The following is an 18,702-nucleotide window of genomic DNA, read 5'->3' as shown; positions in this document are numbered from 1 at the left end:
AACTGCTTTATCATAGCCATGACCCCCCCCCAAAGGAGAAACTTTTTTTTAAAAAATAGGATGGAGTTTTGAATTCTGCTTAACACTGAGGAGTGTTGAAGTTAAGATTCTGACTTCATTCTTGATCAGTTAAAGCTATCAAATGGACTTATGTTTCCAATTAAGAATAAACTTTCAGTCTCAACTTTAAAGCCAACGTGGACAACAAGTCCGCGAAAATGCTTGGCAAATCTGAAATTTTATAGAAGCAAAGCTAAAATAACTTAAAATAGACTAGAAAATAAATAATAAAATAATTAGGAAATAGGAAACTGTGGACTGTAGGGTCACTTAACTGACCTGTCCGACCTCTGCTTTGATTATCCTCTGTAGTCCTAATGCTAAAGTTATAACATTTTCATCTTAAATTTTGGCATCTGATTTTTTTTATTATCCAATTCAAGCAAATGTTTAACTGGAATTATTTTATAGATCTGAATTTTAGCAACATAAATATAGTTGGGTTTTTTTTTGTTTTTTTTTTTTTTAACATTTGACACTTACGATTTCTATCTGAATTTGTGAAATCAAAAAACTTAAAAAGGACATGTACATTTTAAAGAGATAATTATATCAACATTGGATTTTCAAAGTAATTTGTGGAGAGGTTGTTTTGCCAAAGACAGAAACTACTCATTATGTATGCTTTAGCTGCCTCACTGTGTGAATCTTAAGAATGAATCCATAATACTGAAAGGACAGATGTATGAATATAGAGATATAAAAGCAAGTTGCTGGAGGTCTTAATGCAAGTTAGTACTGGTCGGCTCTTCTCTACGGTCTGGTGCATGACAGGGGACAGAGATGACGGAGAGGGAGAGGATGCCATGCCAAAGACCACAAGGTTTCACAGCGTCATACAACTACGTTTAATAAGATTTGCTTATTAGTACAGAAAAAGGAAAAATTAAGGTGGAAACTACAAACTCTGAAGCAGTAGTAAGCATTAGCAGCATTGAGCTCCATGTTTTCAAATCACAGTTGTACTGCAAAAAGTTCAGACCAAGTCAACAATCTCAAAAGCCTCGCCAAGATAGAACCAGTGTTCAAGTCAGGAAATAAAAAACCTAGAAAATAAAAAAAACACAGATGCCTTAGTTTAAAAAAAGAAAGTACATTTCAAAAGTAGTGGGATGTTTGTGGAAAAAAGCACATTACTAGTTTTTTTTCATCTATTTTGAGATCACAACATGACGAGACCGACAGTGTTTACCTACCCAGAGAACGCCCATGAAGCAGAAGTGAATATACAGTATACTACCCAAGTCTAGTTACATGAAATACATACGTATATCTATAGAGAGGAATATATAAAATGGTTGCCATCATCCAGATCATCATCTTTTTCATTTGCACATACACTTTGTGTTATAGTTCAGGTATAAATTGTTTTGTTAAGTGAAAGAGAAACATAAAAAAAGAAAGAAAAGGCCAGGAGAAAATACTCGATGGTATGGTGGTGAATAATACAGAGCCCTAGGAGAGAGAGAAGAGTCAGGAGTTGGTAGTAGCATCAGCTGTATAAACTGGTAGAAAAGGCCAGCCTGAAATAACATTCTCACATGAGCAATGAAGTCTCTTTTTTGGACAAAGACAGGACGTCAAAAACACTTCAGCTTAAAGAAAGTTTGACATATTGGGAAATATGCTTATTTCTGTCTTACTGACATAGGTGAAAATAACAAACACTACTCTCATGTCTGTGCAGTAAATGTGAAGCTTGAGCCTGAAGCCAGTTAGCTTAGCATTTAATATCGGAAAAGGCTGGTGTGTGAAACGACACATTTGGTTACATTTACAAAGGTCTTTGACAACAGAAGCGTAGTTTAGGAGAAAGACCGGAAAAAGGCTAGTGTATTAAACAAAGCACTGGGTTATGCCAAGGACTTAATCTTGGACAAAATATATACTGCTCTCGACCAAGAAATACTCTGGCCTATAACCCCCTAACACTACTTGTTGCATTTAAACTTTAGGAAATTGACATGACAGGAATTTCTTCGTTTCCGGTCTTGATGCTAGGCTAACTGTTTATGTTAGCTTAGCATAAACAGAGGAGACAGCGGTGGGAAACGATGCTGTCCAGGAATTAGCATACCGGCAGCCGTTTGTTGATGTTTTTGAGCATTGGCGGAGACCACGGGAGTTAGTTTTTCAGTGGAAGGTAAGCTCATTTACTTGAATTTTAGTCGTTTTCCTTAGACATTTTTTTTGTCCGAGGAAAAAGCTGACATTTCCGCCAGCTTCCTCTTTTTTTTCTGTCAGTATGCCTTTGCGTTCCCTGCAATAGCGTTATATTACCCGGTTGCTAGCTAATTAAACCGTTAGCCTTGGTGGCTTCTAGATGCCAAAATTAACATATACACGTGTTCACGACGCTTAAACGCCATGTATGTCATGTACACTGATGCTAGGCTAAGTTAACCAGTAGCGTTACGTAACCCGCTTGCTGGCTCACTAAATTGTTAGCCTCAGTGACTTTTAGATGCCGACAGCAACGTCCAACTTAAAAGTAACTGGAACGCCAAGCATTAACCAGGTGCTGATGCTAGGCTAAGCTAAAAGTCTGCTTGCTGTAGCTTTGCAGGGTTGGAAATGAACGTTTTTTGGCCAAACCAGCTACTCAATAGATAACCATTGTGTTTATGGCTTGTGAGTGACGCAAATCTGTCAGCCACTGGCACATTTTACCATAATTTAGCTTGTGGCTGGTGCTAATTTCCAACTCTGTATGTGTCTGTACAGATATGAGAGTAGTGTAAATCTTCTCATCTAACTCTTTGCAAGAAAGCAAAAAAGCACATTTCCCAGAAGTATTCCTCTTAGGCAGAAGATCAGAAAGGGGAAATGTGGTATTTTGAAAAATAAAATAGTACAGAAACAAAATAAAAAAATAGGGGAAGAATAAAACACACTTTAGACCATTAGCGCTTATGAATAATAACGATTCTATAGTTATACATGCTCTTCCCAAACTTTGTATATTACACAGTGAATCTCAACATTTACATTCATACTTAAATACAATCACACTGGTGCACTCTGCAGGGACTGAACCTACTACAAAGAGGAGGATGTGACATGGCTGTTTCTTTGAAATTGTTGAATATTTCACGTGAGGAAACAATGTTCTTCACTGCACAAAGTGAGGACCAGTTATTGTAGAGTTAGTGGTAACAGTAGCAGTAGTAGTAGTGTTGGAATAGCAGAAGCAATGTAAATGGTCAGTGGTGTTGTCCATCTTCCACAATTACATCACAACGTACTGCATGTATGCTCCATTCTGCCAGTTTTATTTTATTGCCCATTCATTTGTTTACATTGCGAATCACTTAAACATCACCAACCATTAATCTGCTGTTTGTGAATAGTTTGTTTTTTTTCTCTGTAGATCATTTTCACACTAATGTAAGCAACATCAGCGAGTTAACACATAAAGCTTAGCATTTCAAGAATCGAGACACTTTAGTAACAATATTACAAAGGTTGTTTTTTTTCAGCTTCAAAAAATGAAAAAAAGTGAACAAACGAAAAAAATAAACTTTTAAAGAATTAGCATCACAAAATTAATTTATTCCAAGTAAAAATACAAAATAATATTAATGAACATTGACCAGATATGAAAGTCTCCCCCAGAAATAACTATTAATGGTTGAGAAATAAGTCTGTAAAGAAAAAATACGAAATAAAAATGAAAATATGTAAATATGTTTAAATTCTTTTCTTTTTTAGCAAAACTTTCTAAAAATAATGAAAATTTCTCAGTACAAAGGCTACATTACTACTGGAAGGTACTAGCAGGTAGAGTAGGTAAATACACAGTAGAAAATGATTTTAGTGAATCACAATGCTTGCAATGAAAATAATTCTGCAATAAAGATTTATGCCTCTTTTTCTTGTTTTCTTCTTTTCTACAAACAGTACAAACAGTATTGCACATTACAACAAAGAATCAAGGTTCTTAGCCTTAAAAAATGGGACTAATTCAAGTCTTGCGTGAATAGAAGGCCACCAGTCAATTGATGCACCTTGGGGGCTTTCGATCAAGTTACAGGTGAAAACACGTGTGTCTGTTTTGTGTTAAAAATAACATTCTTGTCTCTCTACCTCCAGCTGTTAAGCGACTCTCACAAGTCTCTTTTTAAATTTTTTCCTCCCCGACCACGTCAGGCTAACAAACCAGGGTTGCGTTGCTTTTTTTTTTTTTTTTTACAAAACAAAAGGGAGCACATACTTTTAGGAAACATAAAAAACTTCTCTTAAAAAAATAATGAACAGAAGATCTCTTTCACAACTCTGGTCAGCATAGTAAATGATTGATTATAAATATACAAAAATGTGGGAAATATGTTCAGTTTTCTCTCTGAGCACCTGATAGTTTTTTCCTTAAGAGCTCTTCTTGACCAATTTAACCAGTGGGACACTCACGCTAACTTCCACTGCAATAAAGTAGACTCTCATTAACTATGTCATTATATTAATTATAAAGCTCTAGCTCCTTCAGTTGTTGTCTTTTTTCAAAAAATAAATTCTTAAAATAAAAGCAAATAAGCATGAAAAAAATAAAAAAATCAACCATCTGTTAAATCATTTCTCTTGAAGAATTAAATTAATATATATTTTTTTCATCTGAATAAACTTACTTAGAAAATATCAGTTTCTCTCCTAATATATTTCAAAATTGAGGTATTGCAAAAGATCTTGTCAGTCAGAAAGCATGCTTTATCATCGCTTTTTTTTGTCTTTTAACAAAAACAACTGCTGACCGTCGAAAACTGTTCAGATACAAAGAGTAGTGCATAACAAATATCTATCATAGAGAAGGAACAAACATAGAAAACCTGTCTGGGTGGGGAAAGAAATGTCACAAAAACACCCAGAATTCACTTTCATAGGGATACTTATTATTACTCATGGTTAGCCTCGTCTTTTTTTTTCTATCAGTAAAAAAAGTATCTTCTGCTTAGTTTCAATTCATTATTCTTGGACAACAAAAACAACTATCCTAAAGAAAAAAAAAAAAAAAACAGTTTGCGACTAAAACGAGAAAGAGGAAAAGGACTGCAGGGCGCCAGCACGGGACAATCACAACTTACGGACAAAAAAAACAAACAAAAAAAAAAAAAACTAGGGGTTGGTGGTGGGGGGACGAAACACATTAATTTGCAATGATGTAGGATCCCGTTCGGATTGTCCACAAAACTGCTAAAACCAGTGTAACTTGGCCCCCGCATCCTTGACCCCCAAACTGGAGCCGCCCTGTTTTCAGCAGCCAATATTTAAGTTTCTATGCACCCCCCAAATCCTGCCCGCCCAATCCTGTTTGAACTGCCATAACCTTTTGATAAAAACTAAAAGATATATGTCCACCTTTTTTTCTTTTTTTTTTTTAGCAGGTCCATTACTTCAAGCTTTGCAGGAAAAAAAATCTGGATAAATATGGTAACCCCAGCTTGCACATCTGCATGTTCTGGCAATGCCATTCCCCTGTTCCCACCCGTCCCACCCACCCCAGCCATGTAGTGAGAGCATGTGCAGAGCTCAGTTTATCAACCTCAAGTCTCCAGTAGCTTCATTTTATCCCACCCCGAATTCTTCCTCCCAGCTTTTTTTCCTCATCTAATCGACTGCACCTTCAGCCCCTCTGCAGGAGGCCTGATATTCGCTCCGCGTGTTAGGTGGTCTGTCAACACGCGAGCTCTTTGGTTGCATTCCGAGACGTAAACGTGCGCTTTTTGCCGACGGTGGAACAAATCAAAAAGGAAAAAAAGACCTCAGTTCTCAGTTTAAGCTCACATTGTTGCGTCTTCTCTTCAGATCAGACTGTGTGTAGGCCTGTTTGTGTGCGTAAGAAAGACAGCCGTCCGTGTGTGTGTGTGTGTGTGTGTGTTTATGTGTGTGTCGAGAGGCTTCTGTGTTTACTGGTGCAAGTGTGTGTACAAGAGAACATATATACGTGTGCATACACTAGTTATGAAGTTTCACAGGACTTCTATGTCGGACATTAACGACAGTTAAAGCGAATCACAGTTCTAGGCATACTCAGACCTAACTACATACGGTATAAAAAATTGCACAATTATATCAACAATCACTGCAAAAAAGTACTTCACCTATCATAGACAGTTTTGAATGGTAATCCTACATTTAATTTGATTGGTGACTATTATTTTTTTTCCCCACTGTCATCTGGATGTGTTGCTGCCTGTTTGTGTGCAGGAAGCGTCTGCTCTGGCCGCCCGACCAGCGACATCGAGCCGCCATGATTCCTCTGACAAGTCATCCCTGTTTCTGTCCAGTTTCGTGCGAGTCGAAGGTACGTCTATAGTGTGTTGTGCAAACATGGGCAGAATCGAATAGTAGACATGATACTGAAAAGTCTATTGCATGCAGCAACCTGATTGAAATAAACATGCAGTTAGGGGCGACCCACCCCGACCCCCACAAAAGGTAGCCATCGTTGTTTAGGGGCGCCCCCTCCCCCTGTGATAGCTCGTCGTTCTCCAACACCAGGTGCTTCTTGTGATCTGTTATTATTTTACACCCTAGCCTGAATAAAGTACTTATGGTATCTGTTTATACCATGGATTTAGCAGCAAAGCTATTGCAGCATTACATTTACATAACACTAAAAAATAATGTTATTATAAAAATAAAGACCTAGAAATCAAAAAAGCAAACTAATCTGATTGCGCATATGAGGTATTAATATTTTCAGAGTCAAAATTGAGAGCGAATAAAGCCGTGTTATTTTTTACTCCGGGCGATACGGGCCCACACTACTGGAAAGCTGTTAAATCTTGCTACATCTTATGCCACCTATTTCTGTATGCATTAATTTCATTTGCCTTTGGTAATTCTTTTTTTTAGTAGGGGCAATATATAACTACAGCTCTTGAAAATAAGTGCATGCTCCTTTTACATAAAATTTAAATTATCTATATATGTATAGATAGGTACAAAACAAAAAATATATACTTTTTTAAAATATTTGTATGGTCCCACCTCTGTGTCAGTGAGGAGGGGTCCCACAGGACGTACCACACTGCCCAGTCAACACAACGGGGAACTGAAAATTAGCCTGGTGTCTAACATACCATCCTGTGTGTGTGTGTTTAGCAAGATTTTGTGCCAAAGTGCAAATTCTAGGCTGATAGACTTTCGCATTTCATTTCCCCACAATGCTTCATCAGAGGGGAACCATAGACAATGAGTTCAGAGCCGTGTGGCATGAAGACAGTCCCATGTATTTGACGGTATCCTTTTTGCTTTTTTTATGAGGTGTTTGTGGGGAGCAGGGTGGAGTAGGTGGGGCTATGGGAGGGGTTGCAGCGCTGTCCCGGCCTGTAGTGTAGGAGGGGCGCAGGAGGTTTTTTTAGGGGGTCGGGTGTGGGTTTACCGGGGCAGGGCTGACTCGTGTACCCCCCTCAGCTCCAGCGGAAGGACACGTGTCGAGGGCGGTCGCCCCCCTCCTTCACCAGTGGCTTGTGAAACTCTCGGCCGGCCCGCGAGTGGATGCTGGCCCAGCAGTACTCGCAGTAGTACTGCAGACATGTGACGTTGGCACAGAAGAAGGGGGCGAACTTCCCCCCACAGCGTGCCCCCTGGCACTCATCACACATCTGGTCGTCCAGGACGTACGGCTTCACCTCCACCTAGGAAAAAGGAGAACGAGAGGTTTAGTTTATCCTCATTCACCGATCAAAATGTGTTCAACTGCAGTACAATTAGTCCCCGAATTTGACAAATGTGGATTCCCATTAGGGGTGTCAGTTTAGCCCTACACCCATTAACTAACTGGTTCATTTGTAAGAACTAGAATAACCGCCTTGTAGTTATATGCCTCTGCAAATCAGTCAAATTACATGTCTGTGAAAACATGGATGCTCCGCACACATCTTCCTCCCAGCAGCACAGAAAATGAGAAGGATGCAAGGTCACAGTGACCTTGACCTTTGACCACAAAAGTCAAATCATTGGACGTTTGTGCTAAAGTTAACAAAATTTCCTCAACACATTTTTTAAATATCGTGTTCCGTTTGTTAAGTCCAGATGAAGGCTTATGCCAGATTTGAAGAAATTCCCTCAAAGGGCTCTTTAAATATTGTGTTTTTGAGAGAGGGATGGACGTACGGACGGACAACCTGAAAACATAATGCCTCTAGCTACGACTTTCCCTGGCTCGGAGGCATAAAAACGCAAAATGACGTGAAATACAAGATGTGATGTGATGTGTAATGTCTAATTTTATTTTATGTTATCTTATTTTGTGTTGGCTTTGCTTGCTGGGTAACTGCATTAACATGTAGAAACTAATGTCCACTGCCCATAGTCCAGTTTCCACTGGTTAACTAACATAAGCCTTCGATGCTCTGCACCACCGCGGTAGGGTAGGAGCTATGTAGTGGCACCTTTCATTCAATGATCACTGCCGGTAACGCCATCTGTGTGGGTTGACACCCCTAATTCCCTTATTTACATTATTACAGGAAAATTATATTTGGAAAAAAGTGGATTATTTAACTGTTATCTTCTATTTTATGCCGGACTAAGTCACTGTAGAACCAAAGCAAATTGTATGTTAATGTGCTGAAAAAGCAGCTGAGATTTTCCACGTGTGTTGGCTCCTCAAGCCATTATTCACCAGCCCCATGACAAACTGTGCAATTTTTCTAAAATAAAACCACGCTACATTGAGGCAGGTATCCCTCCATCCACCAGTGAAATGAGTTTGACCACTAAGCCCAGAGACAAGAAATGGGAGCTTGGTCGCCATGGAGACGCCTCAGTGCATGAGAAGGCAGGGGTGGATGCTAACCTTGTTATAGCGTGGCCACAAAATGAAAGGTTATTAAATCCTTCAACAGTAGGAGAATGTCCCTCTCAGCTAAACTCTGCAACGGCCACAGTGCAACCTGTGAGCAACAACCTAACACAAGACAAATAAGAAGGAGGAGGACAGGCAGAGAGGACAATGCTGCCATGCTATTAAATACCAATATCACCTCAGTGGACATGGAGCTGACCGGAGGTAATGAGCTTCTAGGTCCTATCATCAGGAGCCATTTACAGTTAATGGAATTGTGGATGTTGAAGGCAAGAAAAGAGAAAATGAGGAAGAAAAAACAGACATCCTTGGTCTAAACTAAAACTAAGAGAGACTCTCAAGCATGTGCTGCCCTCCTTGTTGACATGAGAATGTCACAAACATTTTAGCAAAACTAATGCCAGTTTAAACAGCAGGGTTTACCTGACCATTATAAAACCTAGGAGCAGCAATTCTTCCTTTTTTTTCTCTGCGCACATCTACTTGGTGAATTTGAAGAAAAACAAAACAATGCTGCGTACGCTTGGAGTGAAAGAAGCACAGTCCTGATAGCCTTAAGCTCGCCAACTTGCAGCACTGAACCAAAAAGTCCTTCGTTTGTAGTTTTCCCCTCTAATAACTTCATCTTCCACTCCATAAATGCACCAGAAAATCACCCGACTCCCAGGCCCTCCTCCAGGTTACGGAGGTAACTGCAGTGTTCCTGAAATTTAGCTCTTACTTCACATTAAACTAGTCTGTTGGTCGCAAGAACTTACTTTCTTGTATGTATGTACAGTTGTTAATTACTTTTTTAAAAATATGTTAAATACTAATTTTCTTATGCTAATATATGAATATTATTATGAATTCAAACTTAAGGATCTATGCTATTATACAGTCATTATATTAGTGTATCGTTCATAGCAATTATTTCTGGGACATTATATTGACCAATAAAACTTGTTGGTTATCATGACAGGCCTAGATAACGATTATTTATATATTTTTTTCTCTTTTTGCTGATCATTATGACAGCAACTTGATTCTTTGAGAAAAAAATCTTTTTAAAAAGCTTAAAGGGTGTTCTTTTGTGTCTATTTGAAATTTTTGTTCACAGCCTTTATTGCATTTATAAAAGTTACTTTCTTTAACTTTGTTTGAGCACTGTTTGTATTCCGTACAGCTCCAGTCATAATAAAGACACCCTAAACCCCCACTGCAGATCGATGGTGATAGCTGAGGTGGGGCGGACTGCCCCGCCCTACAGAGGCTCGACCTCCTGGCTGACAACCAGTCTCTCTTGGTCACGATCTGTCCCGCTGCAATTGGTCGGCGTGCTTAAAATAACCAGGCTGAAGCACAGCCTAAGTGGATATACATGTATAGGGAACTACTATAATTAAACCAACCCAGTGTGTCTGCAACTTGAAACATCTGTCGGGACTCCGGCAGCCAAAGGCTGTAGTGATTGCACAGCCGGGCCTGGCCCTCCGTTATTGTAGGCTGCGCTGAGTCTGAAAAGCCGGCTGTAATGAATGCTCAGATACATGGGAGAGGGCTCGGGCAGAGTTCAGCTCTGCAGCGTGCCATAGGAATGACTGAAAACCTCAGCTGTGGTGGAGACTCTGCTTCCTTTCAGAGGAAGGATTGTTGTGAATGAAGTGCATGAACTCCCTCACCCTTTTGTCTATGTCATTGTGCTGCAGCTGAACGAAGCGAGCGCTGATGGCAGCGATGTAGCTCTGCTGATTGGAGAACGCCACGCGGCCGGCTCCCTTCGGGTATTTGAGCTCTGGGTCTGTGTCGATGCCAGCGTAGCAAACACCTCCGTACAGCCGGTCCATGATCATAGCCAGCTCCACTGGAGAGAAGAAGGAAAGAAAAGATGAGGGAGAGAGATGATTACTGCTGCAGCCAGTCCTCTTACGAGTTTTTGTGGGTTAAAGACTATTTTGGCATTTCTTTTGTCCTCATACTGAAAGCCTTCAGCCACTCTTGAAAACTAAGAAAAAGGTTTAACCTGGATCTTCTGTGACTGACGCTGCTATTAAGTGACGTAAAAATCTACCCTACTGCACTATTCATCAGAGCAGCAGTCTCAGACTGCTGGTATAATTAGTAGGGGTCACATTGCAGAGCAGCCAGCGATGTTCATCCCAAGAACAGAAAGACTGAGCCTTCCATTACACCATGAATTCTTAACATGACGACCACTTGGCTCGCTTCCTGGAAACCCAAGTAGAGGATTGCTTTCTCATAGGGAGAACTTTCATTATAGCTTCCAGCCTCCGCGCTCTGTGCCAGCCAATGTTATGAAGCCAATTTAGAGGCTTTTGGGGGATTGCAAAAAAAAAATAAAAAATATTCCATTCATATTAGTTAGTTACCTGCACGCAGGGGCCGTGGTACCCCCCCTACAAAGATGGTCTTGCGGGGGTCCAGAGGCTGGGAGCCGTCCATGACAAAGTCACTGTCGCTCAGGTTCCAGGGACGGATCTGGACCTGGATAAGAAAAGAGGAAGAAACATTTTGATAATTTAAAAGGTGTACTTCCTGTAATTTTTTTGCCGTGCTAGCAGCACCATTCTTTTGGTTATACCATGGTCTGGGTAAATGCTCTTTTCCAATTGGCTGCAGCGTCACTGTTGTAAACAAGTAGTTCCAGTGAAACTCTGTTTACCATTCAAAATTAAAGTGCTGATAACTTTAGATTTTAAATTTTGCAATAGGCATAAAAATATAAATGAATGTTCTTACTTCTTATTTCTTTGGCCATGGTATAAGTAGGATAATGCCCTTCAAAGGTGTCCATTATCAAGTTTTAATGGCCATCACAGAGGCAACCGTTTCCACATCAGCCATTAAAAACTGCTGATGTACACATTGTCAAACACAAGCACTATCCCTTACTTAGTCCAGCGCTTGGGTTCAAACTGAAAAATCTCAACAACTTTTGCATGGATCGTCCTGAAATTCTATAGTCATTCAAGGTCCCCAGAGGATGAATCCCAATGACTTCAGTGATCCCCTGACCTTTTATCTTGTAACATCATCAGATCAAAATTTCAATTTGTCTACTGACATTCCCATCAGCCTTAGCTGTACTTTTTTTTTAGCACTAAATAACAAATATTAGCATGTTAACATGCTAAAATAAGATGGTAAACATAATATCTGTTGCCAAAAATACTGTTCCTGAAATTCTCAACTTTACAGCAGAAGTAAACATGTTAGCAGCCTGGTACAAAAAGTGTTTTAGTCTCCATAGCTTATCTCCTCATTCATAACAACTACACAGGAGGTGATTTTATTTATTTTTTAATATAAAACACTTTTTTGCTTTTTATTAAGGCTTTTAGCCTTATGCCCATAATTAAGAGCATGTCTGCTTTGAGTGATAGGCTCCCTGCTAGGCGTCACTTTAGCTAATTTACGTCACTTAGCCACCATCACTCCTCTCCATCTCCACCCTCTTGTCCAAATACGGTCACCTAGGGTCACTTCTGGCTCCAAAAGTTCAAGGATGGGAAGGCCAAAATGCCAAACTTGAAACTTCAAAACAAGAGTCCACAAGCCAAAGGGAACATCACAGTGGCAATGTTATTCATTATTTTTATACAGTCTATGCCTGCTATACATAACAAGGTATGCATAATTATTGCTAGTGTGTTTTCATGTTGATGTTAGCATTGAACTCATAGCACCAATCTGCAAAGGTACAGACTCACAGACTCTTAGTCCTTTGGTTATATATTTCAAATGTTTTCCTTTTTTAGTGTACAATTTATTATTGGATTTTAACTACCTGAATCAAAAATTGTGTCTCCTAAAAAAAGAAATGCGCAGTAGAAGCCAGCAGTAGGGGAACATGGTGGCAATGTTCAGACATAAATCTTCACATCGATGTCTGCTGCTCACCGGTTTGTCTTTGATGGTGGGACTGGACACACACAGGTAGAGCTTTCCGTCTTCCTCGATGCAAGCATCGATCAAGGCCTGGACAGAAGTCTCTTCCTGGAAGAGCAGGAAGGCGTAGCCTGGAAAATGGACCAAAAAGGGGTTTAAGGAACTCCAAAATATATTTTCTAAAAAATAATAAATCTGTTGCATGTAACAGTCATACTGTTGTGACCATGATGCTTTGAACTGTCCTCTGGGTAGAGACATTTGCGCATTTTCTACAGCTTCTACATTGTACAAGTCAAAATCCCAGGACTAAGCCCCGTACTTTTCTCCCTGTAGTTATTCATAGTTTCAGACAACTTCGTCTTTGCACAGGCGTATGACCTTGTGGCCTGTTCTTCTGTCCTCATTTGCCTCGCCTGCCTCAATAAGACGCTCTGCAGTCGGCAGCTCACTGTCTGTGCTGCTTCAGATTAAATGGCTGAGAGTGCTCCACTTCTAAAATCGACCAGCCTGACACACCGCAGCCCTCTTTGAGAGTGGGTTCAGGTAGAGAGAGTTTGGTGATGTCTTTGCCAGGCAGAAAGCAATTCACAGTCGGTCTGTACTATTGAATTATTTAGCATTGAGAGCAGAGACCTTATCCAAGGTCAGAGCTATTAAGCTGTTTCGGGTGGGACAAAAACCCCCCAGCTCATTCGGGCACATCCATCACACAATGCTACAGGGTTCGACGAGCAATAGGAATCTGATTGATGCTGAGAAACAAGAGCCCAGAACCACTTTTTGACAGCCAAATAATAGAAACCCACTAAGCCAAAATAGACAAAGCGGAGTATATTCACAACGCAATCAAAAAGCAGAAGATATTGGTGCACACGGTCTTCTCTGAATTGGGTTGTAAATTATTGCTCTACTTATGTTAGCAGAGGCCCAGCACCACCTGTGGCACCCATGAGTCAGGGGAATATGAGCTGCTGTCTGAGTGGAGCAAGTGGGGATTGGCAGATCTGCACAAGCGCACACAATAGTGTCTCTCAAGACTACACCAAAAGCCACCATGTGGTCCGGTATCTCTGGAAAAGCCTGCTTTCATGAAACTGTCTCTTAGTATCCCCTTCACTCACACACACACACACCCACACACACACACTCACACATATGCATTTATGTGGACAAATGCAAAAGTGAAAACGGCACAGAGGAATGTGCAACTGTCATGTTTCACTTCTAACATTCCTGAGAGGAACTGCTGCAGATATGAGATGACGGGAAAGGAAAAGAGGAGCCTGACTCGGCAGACCCAGTCAACTGTGGCATGTGCATAGGTCTGAGTGAGAGTGCGTATCAGGACAGGAAGGGTGTGAGCGTGTACTTCTGTAGAAAGGGTGAGTGGAAAAAAAGAAAAGGAGCATCTAAGGTGGAATGGAAAAAAAGCAGGTGCGTAAGCAGGCACGTGTCCTCAAAACAGCCCCTGTTCTGAAGGCAGCCTTTTGTCTCTGTGTGACTGTGTACGTGTGTGTCGTGTATCCTCATGACGCATGTGACGTGTGTCCTGTCACAATGATGTCAGAGTGATGGTAACTATGTCTTTCCGACATTTGAGTCAGCAGACAGTTTAAAAAAGATAATTCTTTTATGGGGCCTTTTCCCTTTAATATATAGGATAGTTTGAGAGAGACAGGAAGGTTGAGACAGAGAAGGGGGGACGACACGCAGCAAAGGGCCACAGGCTGGACTGGAGCCTGAGGCATATGGGGGCGCACACTCTACCCTGTGAGCTAGAGGTCGCCTCACAGTAGACAGTTTTGTAGGTCAGCAGATCTCATGGTTTGTGTGAACACAGTTTATTGGACAAATGTAAAATAGGATCTAAATCAGCATTTCTAATGAAAAAAAAACTAAACCTAATCGAAATAGAGCTTAAATTTAGAATATAACAGCAACTACTTTTGTACTTGTTTTTTTTTTCTTTTTTTTTTCCTGGCAATTGTATTCAGCCTTCAAAAATCATAAAAGTTGTGTTCATTTGTGAAGATGATCTTGTTGAACCAAATGTGTTTGTATCAAAAATGTTCATTTAAATCCAATGGAAAAATCCCATAGGCTTTTTAACGAGGGAACCATGGCGACGTTAACTTTCGTCTCAACCTACATTAAAACGTCATTCCTGGAGCACTCTATTCACAGCCTAAAATAAAAAAATAATCACCGTAATTACATCAATTATAGCCTGTTAAGTACTTCTTAAGGTACATAAAAAGATATTTAATATATTATAATAATGGCAACAACGACAGTAAGAAAAGGAAAGGCAGTGAGTACGGAGACGCAGGTTTGCGTGTCCTCTGGAGGACAAAAACATGATCACACAGTGATAGCAGCATCATGTATTATGTGTCCCTTTTGGGTCAATATCAGATTCTTCCCCATGCTAACACATTAGCATACACACTGTTGAATTATTGTTTGCTTCTTGTGTTGCAGAGTAACCACAGAGGCTCTTACTAATTAAAAGTTTTTAGCGGTTGTTATCAGGAGCCTTGTAGAGTCAAGTAACAGGCTAATAACCTCGGGGGGGCTATAAATGTTTTTTCGAATAACAAGCTGTACCGCTGTGGGCAAAACAATAATATTCACAATGCAAAACTAATTGCAATCAGCTGCTTTAAGTGACCCGCTTAATCTCTGTCTCTTTGTAATTGGTCGACACCGAGCCGACTCCCCTCTGGACCAGCCTCAGAAAACACACAATTAGACTCGACATAAAGAGGATTTTGTGCACCGTCATCTTTCTCCAAGCGCCTCGTCATCACCCGACATAAGACCCCTGTCTCTGTGTTGCCGGGTTACATAAAGAGGGTTTGTCATCGGGAGAAATCATGTGGTTTAGCACTGACATCCCCCCTCAGAGAAAAAAACAACTGCAGTCTTGCACAAAAAAACAGCATGAAAAGGCAGAGCAAGCCAGCAGCTCGTACAGTCTGAAGGAGGGAACAACGTGTTCCATGACCCAGGGCAGGAGAGAGAGAGAAACGAAGGAGGGGGAGAAGGAGGAGTGAGACAGATGGAAAGAGAGTGGGAAAAAAAGTGAGAAAAGGTAGGGAGAGAAGGAGCAAAGCAGCATGAATGAGTGCCATACAAACAGAGAGTTTAAAAATACACGGGAGGATCATGGGGACAGAAGCAAAGCAGAGAGTACTTTAAAATATAGTAATGGAGCTTGATAGGAAGTTACAAAACTGATGCAAGAGGCCTGGAAAGTCAGACACCTTTTCCATATGTGACACTCAATTTGACAGTAAAAGCCCCGTGTTAACTTCCGTGACATCTCTCAAACCTGTCGGGGCAAAATGAAATTTACAAGCGAAAACATCTAACCTCCTGGCAAACTTCATGTCAAATAGAAATCTGTGTTATCAGGGTTCAGAGTTTAAGAATTCTAAAAGTATCTGTTTGCTACTTCAGTGCTCTGATATTTAATCTGAATGGTGCTGAGGATCTGTCTTTTTCCATCAGCCCTGCGCACTGCAGAGGCTTACACCACGGGAGGAAAGCGCAGATCTGCAGTGGCTCGTGCCTGAGATTTATAGGGCTTTTTGTTGCCGAGCTCCCCGAACTGTTTAGGGAGGAAGGGAATACGTACACCCGCAGCATTTTCCAACCTAAACAGCGCTGTTTACAGACAAACGATAGGCAGAGTGCCTCGGTGGCTGTGCAGACAACCCAATGACCTCATGAAGGACAGAGTCTTTCCTGTAACGGAGGCCAGCAGTTTGACTCATATGGAGACAAACAAGTTACCTCAACAGCAACCTAAAGACTTTTTCAAATTTCCATAAAACATAAAGACACTAAACTGCTGCTGTTTCTCTTACTTAACCAGCTAACTGCTACCTTTAAAAGACATTAGGCTAGGCTTTGCTAGCTGTTTCCCTGTTTTTTTTTCCCTAAGCTAACTTGCTGCCGAAGGAAAGTATGACATTTTGGGAAATACACTTGATCCCCTTCTTACCAATAGTTAGCTTTGACTCTTTCATCCTGTATGTCATCTACATGTAGCTGGTTAGCTTAGCACAGAAACAGGGAGACACAGGTAGCCTGGCTGACCCTAGGGGTTGAAAAATATGGCTAGCAGTTCTCTTTCACTAATGTACACATTACTGTATAGATAGCTTGCTGTTCCCCGGTTTTCAGTCTATGCACTAAGCTAACAGGCATGAGAGTGGTATCGATTCTGACTAGATGGGAGACAGGTATTAATTGAATAGTCTGACTTTATGGAAATACACATATTCACCTCCTTGCCAAGAATTAACTTTGACTCTTCCTCAAAAACAGTGTGTTAGGGCTCAGTGCCAAACAACTTTTAGAAAATGCTCTCAGTAATTTTTTGATAAAATGGCCTTAATGGCCTAAAAATACACTGCTGGGTAAGAGTAATGCACTGGTATCAGGCGCAAGCTGACACTTTACTTTATCCACATACCACAGTAGTGTAGATGTCCCACATTGCTATCCTCTACTCTCCATACCTCATCAGCTGAGAGTTGTGTTGACTTTGTTGAAATCCAATCCATGATGACTAGATAAACTGAGTCACAATGTGCATCCCTCTGGCTTTAACAGTGACATTTAAATCCAGGCTTATCTTTTTATACTCAGACATGTGTCTGCAGATTTAGTTCACGCAGGCGAGGGCACGGACATGTTTGGTTCTGGTGACCAGAATGACTAAGGAATAAATCAGTCGTTATCAAAGAAACATGAGAGTAAACGAGAGAGAAAGAAAACAAAAAACAGCAACAAAAAAAGCTTGTGATGCTTATCATGCTTATCAAGCTTATCATGTGAATTCTTGAGTTATGGCCAAAACTGTGTTTTGTAAGGTCATTCTTTAGTTCAAGTGGTAAATTTGAAGAATTCTGTCAGGGTTTTTCTGAGACATTGGGTTTACCAATGAGGCAGACATGAGGTCATAATGACCTTGACATCGGACCATCAAAGTCCAATCAGTTCATCCTTAAGTCAAGGTTGACGTTTGTGCCAAATATCAGGAAATTTCCCAAGATGAATGCCTCGAAATATTGCGTTCATGAATGGGAAGGACGAAAAGTCATGGTGACAATGACATTAGACCACCAAAAGTCCAAGTAGACGTTTGTGCCAAATTTGAAGAAATTCTGTCAAGGCATTCCTGAGATATCGCATTCACAAATGGGACGGATGTGAGGTCACAGTGACAGTGGCTTCCAAAATCTAATCAGTTCATCTTCATGGTGAACATTTGTGCCAAATGAGAGAAGAATACCCAGACAGCATTTAGATGTCGCATTCACCAGAAGGGGCACTGGACAGACAAAAAGTAATGTAAGCATTACTAAAAAGTAATGCCTCCAGCTGGTGCGAAGGCTTTAGAAAAAGCCTTACTAGCTGCAAACACTTGTCAGCCTACTCTCAAAGTCTGGAGGCAGTTTGGAGCATAGATGAAGCCAACCCTCCATCTATAATATCTATCCCATGAGGGTAGAAAGAGAGGACCAAATCTGCGGGGGACTGTAACTCTGCCACAAAATGTAAACAGACCGACTGCTGACAGCAGAAGAAGAGGAGGAAGGCTTGGCAGGATGGATGGAGGGAGACACAAACATCTGCTCTCCTAAAAACAAACACAGGCCTTGAGGCTGTGGAGCAATTGGCGGGTAGTCAGTGATAGAGTAGAGGAGTGGTGAAATCAAGCGTCGCTAATCATCTCAATTTGAAGAAGTCACTCACTGGATATAATCCCAGCGCAAGGGTGAAAAGATAAATCGAGGCCTCGGTAATGCAGCAAGATGTGATAGTGCGATCGCTGCCACTGCAGCACTTCTCTGTCGGCATTATTTGAACCTCACTGCCTTCGTGTTGTATGGAAAAAAGAAAATAGGGACTTCTGTTTTGTACGTTTTGCT

At 40.7% G+C, this 18,702-nt stretch overlaps 1 protein-coding gene across 7 annotated transcripts in view; it reads right to left on the bottom strand.

Annotated features, from left to right (window-relative positions):
* Nucleotides 1-884: 884 nt before the first annotated feature.
* The window catches only part of cpeb3 (cytoplasmic polyadenylation element binding protein 3), a 53,110-nt gene continuing 35,292 nt past the window's right edge, over nt 885-18,702 (bottom strand). For all 7 annotated transcript variants that reach the window (XM_042501580.2, XM_042501577.2, XM_088086784.1 and 4 more), the window contains 4 exons: nt 12,767-12,885; nt 11,236-11,350; nt 10,528-10,709; nt 885-7,694 (listed from right to left, as the gene is read on the bottom strand). In XM_042501580.2, the coding sequence (XP_042357514.1) occupies nt 7,467-7,694; nt 10,528-10,709; nt 11,236-11,350; nt 12,767-12,885 (644 nt within the window). In that variant the 3' untranslated portion in view covers nt 885-7,466. The remainder of the gene's footprint in view (nt 7,695-10,527; nt 10,710-11,235; nt 11,351-12,766; nt 12,886-18,702) is intronic.

The sequence above is a fragment of the Plectropomus leopardus genome, chromosome 13 (assembly GCF_026936395.1).
Source record: "Plectropomus leopardus strain MGB_pleo_1.0 chromosome 13, ASM2693639v1, whole genome shotgun sequence".
Classification (NCBI taxonomy): domain Eukaryota; kingdom Metazoa; phylum Chordata; class Actinopteri; order Perciformes; family Serranidae; genus Plectropomus; species Plectropomus leopardus.
Note: the sequence above shows the minus strand (reverse complement) of the source record. Positions and strands in the feature narration are given on the sequence as shown.